General features: G+C 45.1%; 1 protein-coding gene and 1 pseudogene across 1 annotated transcript; both read right to left on the bottom strand.

The window, feature by feature from the left end:
- Window positions 1-1,157: 1,157 nt before the first annotated feature.
- Window positions 1,158-2,459, bottom strand: LOC120413075 (uncharacterized). Its single transcript, XM_039573777.2, has 2 exons — window positions 1,338-2,459; window positions 1,158-1,280 (listed from the first exon to the last, which is right to left on the bottom strand). Exons 1-2 carry the CDS (start codon window positions 2,391-2,393, stop codon window positions 1,227-1,229), a joined length of 1,110 nt encoding a protein of 369 aa, XP_039429711.1. The 5' UTR covers window positions 2,394-2,459; the 3' UTR covers window positions 1,158-1,226.
- Window positions 2,460-5,589: 3,130 nt separating this feature from the next.
- Window positions 5,590-7,034, bottom strand: LOC120413076 (astacin-like; annotated as a pseudogene).
- Window positions 7,035-7,194: the final 160 nt, after the last annotated feature.

Here is a 7,194-nt window from a genome sequence, read left to right as displayed (position 1 = left end):
GCGGCCCGCGCTATAACGGCAAATTGCCAAAACGGCTCGCGAGATTCAGATGGCTGAAGAACAGCGGTTTAGATGATTGCTCAATGCTCAACAAATATTAGAATGTCAATCGAGCATTGTGGTTAAAGAAAACATCCTGCTTATTTTGTGTGATTATGATATATTTTTTAAATGCAATTTAATCGCTGCGTTTGGGACAATTTTATTTGGGATTATCTTGTTTTATCTTGGATATTTCTTTTTTAAGCTTGGAGATGCATTTCGATGAAGCTTTCACTTATCTTATCAAAATAAATTCCTCAACTATCTGGCCACACACCTACCAAAGTCAAGCTGCTTAAAATTATCAGGAACCTGTCGTAAAAGCAACACATCATCCCATAGAGATGAACTTTGATCATTTTTTTTTTTCAGCCTAAGTACAAGAGCCCACATAATGCACTCCAAACACAAACAAGCAGCTGGACCTCTCGGGGTGTTACACCTTACTCTCCCGAGTTTCGTTGGGAATATGTCACGCCGGTAAAGATTCCACACTCTGACAGTACGACAAACCTCGGAGTCGGAATCGTTGCGCTTGTAGCGGCTGAAAATAATTAAACAAGACACCAAAACGCGACAAGCGAAAAACTTTATGAGCCCTGCTGGAAGAAAAAGGTCGTTAAAAAGTGCTTCAAACAGGACGAAAGAAACAAAAAGACGCTGCCCTGTAATAGATGGACAGCCGAGCGAGCCCAGGCCAAATGGTAATTAAATTATTTATGGCCATTTCTTTCTCACAGTGGTTGGGCCGCGGTAGCAGTAGCGATATTGTAAGCGGCAGTGCTGCCAGGTTTGAAGATGGTGGCTTAGTGAAAACCCAGAAAATATCTGGCAACACTGCCGACCACCAAGGGGGAGCTTCTAGCGTCCATACCGTCCTCAAGAATTGCTACATTACTTACTTGTAGTGAGAAAGGTTGCCACGCCGCGGCCAATGAAGCAGTCATCTTTTCCCGAGATATGACCATAAATGTTCACGCGGTGACATGACTCCCTCCTCGCGCACACACAAACAGACGACGACGATTAACTATCTAGTTCAAGGTATTAAATCTTATCCGCGCGCGAGCAAACAGCGCTTCTGGAGCGTGAGAATCTTCACCGCGGGTAATGACTTCGAGGAAAAACTATTTTATTAATTCAAATTTTGGCTGAGTTGGTTTCCACGACCTTTGGGGCAGGCATTAGTTGTCCTGCTGGGAATGCTGCTTGCGTGCGAGGTGGCCCCGGGCGTAGCTCTGGAATGAAGACATAAAAGTGGTCAAGTTGCTGGAAGTTGTGGAATTCCGACAAACCTGTATCTTGACTGCGGCGGACTGTTCTTTTTGGATCTGCCGACGCACGAGGTGACCCCTTGCCAATGATTGAACTAAAGTGGCCGCCCCGTCGAGGTCATCGTTCGCCGGGTCAGCTTCAACAGTGTTGCTGGGGCCAGGCTCTGGGCTGGAATCCCACCCAACGTTGGCGAATTTCTTCCTGGTTTGACGACCCCGGAACACCGACTGGATCATTGTGGCCGCTTCTTCCTTTTCCTTCTCTTCCGGTTCTCCAACTTGTCCGGTGATGACCATGTCTACGATGCGCAGGACTTCTTCGCGAGCCCGGAATTTGGGATCAACAGCGTCGTCTATGAGTTCGTTCAAAACCCCCGATGTAACCTGCTTCTCCTGATGCTTCCGGACGGCCTGCTGAATAATTGTGGCCTTTCGATCCAAATTACGACGCTTCTTCGAATAATAAGCCCTGTAAGCCTGCTGAATCCTGATCACAGCACGATTCATCTCCTCCTTTGTAGCTCCGCTGGCTGCGTAGACCCCCAAGGTATGCTCCGCAGCTTCCTTCCAATCGCTGGTCACCGCCGGGCCATGATACTCCTTGTACACGTTCCGCAAAAAGTACGTCCTGTACGCCCTCTCAATGACCTTCCCAGCCTTGAGCGCTTCCTGTTCCGTAAATCCGCACTCATCAACCAACCGCTTCAGAACCTCCGCCTCCCGGAACGCTTCCCTCAAGCTCTCATCCGAAGTCCGCACCTGGAAGTGCTTCCGGAACGCCTCCCGGATCATCGCAACCGCCCGTTCGGCTTTCTCCGCCTTGTCAATGCCCAGCTCGTCCAGCAGTTCGATAATGTTCAGGCTGGTGTCCAGAACGGTGTCGACGACCCGGTTCGCCACGACCTGGTTTTCACGGCGCACCAGCTTCGCCTCCAGGTAGTCCGCGATAAAGTGGATCGGGCTTGGTGGCTGCGCGCGCAGGACTTCCCGGCTGATTTCGGACATGAGCTCTTTGAGCTCTTCCGGGACTGGGATTACGGCGCCCGGAGTGCGCTGGCGGTGCAGGAGGTAGTTCATCTTGAGGGAACATCAACCGTGACAACAGTGATTTGTGGATTGCTTCGATTGAAATTTGTTGGCTTTTGCCCAACCGAATCTCAAATTGAGGATCACATTACACGTGGTGGTGCGCGTGAACTTGGCCTCCTTCGTTTAGCTCATGACACTTGATCTGGTCAGCCCTCTTTTTGTAAGGTCTGTCATCAAAACCAACCAGCAAAACACTTCAGATGCAACCACTTGAGCAAAGAAGGAACTCGAAGAGAAAAAAAACAGTCCGGGTCGAGAAATTCGACACCGGAATAGCGCACCGGAAAATGATTAACATATTAGTGCGAGACCCCTCCAACGGGAAGATCCCGGTTGATCCTTGCGTAATATATCACCATCAGCCGCTGAGGTTTAAGTCACTTTTGCTGGGCTGACTTAATGATTGAGGTTAGGAGCAAGCAAGAATGCCACGTTAAGGCAGTTTCCCGAACGAGGGTGGAAAAAGTTCCCATAGCGATCGATAACCGCACCCTGGCAGCAGGCCGTGGTTGGGTTTGCTGTGGTCCGTTGCCACCGGTGATCCTTGCACACGGGATTGGATGTCAGACACCCAGAATGAGAATGTTTGAAAATTGAACAAAAGTTAATATTGAATTTTGTTTCAAAACCTCGATAAAGAAATCTTGTCAAAATTAAAAACGTTTTTTCCGGAACGTAAAAAAGCGACGTGCGACAATATAGCACAATCACGACAAAATGACGTACAGTTCAGACTCAAATATTCGAAGTCCTCACAATAAAATTGTTTTTGATAGTTGAATTAGGAATCTTAAATTTAGAAAATTTTAAACATTTCTTTCCATGATTTGATAATCCGAGGATAATCGGATAATCGAAACTTCGGATAATCGAGGTTTCGGATTATTGAGTCTTAACTGTATTTAAATACACTCAAACCCCGATGGTTTGACACCAACTGTTGTCAAACAAACGGAGCCACTTTTTAGTTTGACACCCCCTTTACACGGAGTTCACATACACAACCAAACGTTTGTTTTGATAGTGTGCAAAAGCGCCGTGTAAAAAGTGACAGTTTGTCACTTTTGCCTTCCATTATAGCTTTTGCAGGATTATAGCCTTACCTCAGTGAGGCTATAATCCTGCTCTAAAAATGAACTTTTCACAGAAAGCTCGTAGACCAACCTTCATGTATACCTATCGACTCAGAATCGAAAACTGAACAAATGTCTGCGTGTGTGTGTGTATGTGTATGTGTGTGTGTGTGACCTGAATTCTCACTTAGTTTCCTCAGCATTGGATGAGCCGATTTTGGTCAAACTAGTTGAATTAAATTTGGTTTAAGGTCTCATACGTACCTATTGATTTTTAGAAAGTTTCGATATGTAGTTCAAAAGTTATGTATAAAAATGTGTTTTTATATTTTCCGGATGTTGGATAAGTGACCGGAAATCGATTCAAATATCGTCATGATATACATCGTTGGTTAGGTAATCGCAAGACCTTTCCAACGAGTCTAAAACATTGAAGATCCTGGCTCGAGTTATGACCACTTAAGTGATATTTATGTACTTTGTTGATGCCGGATCTCACTTAAATGTATTAAAACTATATCCGGAACCATCATCCAACCTTCCGTTGATTAGGTAATCATAAAACCTTTCCAACGAGCCCAAAACATCAAGGATCTGGCAACCCTGTATCGAGGTATGACCACTTATGTGTTATGTATGTACTTTTTTGAGGCCGTAGCTCACTTACATGTATAAAAACTATATCCGGATCCATCATCCAACCAGGTAGGTAGTCGAAAGACCTTTCCAACAAGTCCAAAACATTGAAGATCTGGCAACCCTGTCTCGAGTTATGACCACAATGATATTTGTGGCTAAACCCATCGAATCACCAATACTGGAGTTTTTTTTTTGAAAAGGTCCAATAAACCAAATTTCCAGTTTTTGCTTTTTGGGTGTTTTTAGAACCGCCTTGAGTCAGGGGTATTGAAAAACACCCAAAAAGCAAAAACTGAAAATTTGGTTTATTGGTCCTTTTCAAAGAAAACTCCAGAATAGTTAGTAAAGAGTGAGGAAGGCACCAACCACTTAAGTGGATTAAGTTAGTTTTTAGTTTCACTTTGACCAACCAATCAAAAAGTGTCAAACGAAAAAGGGACCGGGGGTTGAGTGTGCAAATACAAATTGTATTTGATTTCAGTTCAGAGTGCACTTCTAAAGCGGGAAGAAAGCGGAACAGTTCACTCAAGTCACGGCACGCAAATATATAGTTCAGCCGCAGGTTCACACGGACGCCCGACGCCGTGCTCGTCACCATCTGGAGAGTTGACTTCTCAGCATATCTCTTCGTTTCCAAGGAAACGAATCCCATACATCCCTGTTCCTTGTTCCTTGACAGCGTCATTTTTACGAGGGTGGGACTACTAGATCAGTTCCAACCTCACGAAGGAAGAAACGGTGGGAAAATGTTTAAATGCCTTGCGATTGTCCTTATTAGTGGGACCTTTTTTGAGGTTATGTCGAAGCAGACGAAATTGTTTATGTTTTGCGGAAGCGCTTAATTTGTTTCCCCGTCGAGGTAGTTGCTGCTGCCGGAAGGTTCTCAACGCCACGCCATACACCGTAAACGTGTGACAGGTCTAGACCTGATAAAACGTCCCGCGTGGATGTGTACTGCTGTGTAAATTCGACATGTCTTGTCAACATGGCCATTGACGTCGCGTGTGAGTTCATTTTCGCTTAAAAATAGATTTTTAATTGAATTTTTCTCAAACTGTCTGTAGGCACCACCGTACCTAGCCTTCCGCCAGTGGAAATGATAAAATTCAATTTAATTCACACCCTCTCGAGTACAATTGTTGACATTTCGTGGTGGGTATGGCACATTCACACATTCACACGTTGAGAGTACGAAATAAAAAATGAGCTGGTGAAAAAAAAATCGGGAAGGAAACCACTGACATCGCAACGTTTTCAGGCGTTATCATGGTAACACAATCGAGCGTGAGATTGGAGTTGCTGGGTGGGTTCCGGTTGCCATGGCGGGTTTTTTCAGCTTTTTGACCATTTTTGTAGAGGTGTAACCTCCAGCGGTCCAAACGGGTTCGAGTTGGAAAACAGCACTCGATGTTCGGTTTCAGAACAACATTTTGCGAGTTTTTTGTAATGTTTGTATTAGAAAAAAGTTATTGTTTTATTCTATTTTCGTCTTTATTTTTTCATCCAAAATAGTTTGTATTGATTTCTGGTAATACGAATTGTTTTCACTGAAGGAACATTTCGTAAGCTAAAAAAAGTCTCCCAAATACAATGATTAAATAAAAGTTTAAGTCGAGTAGACTAAGATAGGTGACTCATCATAATCATTACCACAGAACATCGTTATGGGCACGAGTACATCGTTTTTATGGACTGTATATCTGTGGCTACCAAACCGACCTTGTTGCCAAAGTCTCCAGTCCAGGGTTTCTGCATTTAGAAGTATAACCGATCAATGGGAAATAATTCAGAAAAAAGGAATATCAGCTCCTTACCAAGTTGTTCATCACTGGTCTGTTATAGCTAACAGCTCCTCCCCACTTGGAGTAGTGCATCACGCTACCGTAGTTGTACGGAATACCGTACTGCAACGTTTGGCTTGCTGCCAGCTTGCCAATGCGGCTGAAATTGAGATATTAAAAGTTCAGATCAAGATTCCCATTTTCAATTGCGGCCAAATTACTTGTCTGATACTTCGGATCCAGTGCTCCCATATCGATGCTGACGTAGCTGTCACGATCCGGGCGGGTAAACTCGTGGTAGAATCCAAGCGCGTGCATCAGCTCGTGAGCAACGGTGCCGGTGCTGATACAGCTCGGTACCTGCAGGTTCACGTGGTTGTAACTGTTGTTCAAGCTTCTGCCGACGTACGACCAACAACCGGTGGCAGTGTTGTCGATCGTAACGAAGGTGGCCTCCGTGGTTCGTGGCACGAAACGGACGCACGTGTTGGCAGCGTATTGCGCCATAGCGGTGGTGATGATCGTCTTGTTGGCCGCAGCTGCAAAATCAATCAACTGGATTCATTTCAGTGTCGCCAAAACAAACAAAAAATCTTACAGAACGTGTTCGCGATGACGTACGGAACCACTGCGCCGGGCCATCTAATGTTCGAGTTGACGATCGGCACCGCATTTTCGGCCACATCCGGCTTCAGCATGATGTCCATCTGGTAGTAGTAGCCCATGCCCAGCTCGAACGGATGGGACCGGTTCACCCCGTGCTTGTAGTTCCGATGGCGTTTGCCCACTTCCGAGCTGGGTTGAGTCGCAAAGTGCGGTGCGCCACGCGTTCCGTTGACCGGGAGACGGTAGTCATGGTAGCGGGCCCAGCATCCGACGATCACCGCGGTGAACACCACTAGATAGCTTAAACGGTTCATTTGGAGTGATGGAATTTGAACAACAGATCTTCACTATTTATATCAATGTTATCAATGAATTCGCAGTGTTTCCAATTCATTCCTATGACGTAGTATTTTGACTGTTTTTAAAGTACGTACGTGACAAGATCAAAACAGTTAAGCGAAGTGGTTGGTATCTGAACACACAGTCTAATTGAACAACAATGCAGAACATTCTTTTGGTACGTTTGTTTTCAAAGACAGCATTGTTCTAAATTACTCAAACGCGCACGGTGTCTGAATGTGCCATTTCCGGAGCTTGAAACAGGTACAGATCTCTGTCTGGCAGTTTGTCTAGACAAATTTGCTGTGACACTGAAAAAAACGTAACGTAACGTAACGTTAGATAAACTTG

Source organism: Culex pipiens, chromosome 3 (genome assembly GCF_016801865.2).
Source record: "Culex pipiens pallens isolate TS chromosome 3, TS_CPP_V2, whole genome shotgun sequence".
NCBI lineage: Eukaryota > Metazoa > Arthropoda > Insecta > Diptera > Culicidae > Culex > Culex pipiens.
The sequence above is the reverse complement of the archived record's forward strand: the minus strand, read 5'-3'. Positions and strand labels throughout refer to the sequence as shown.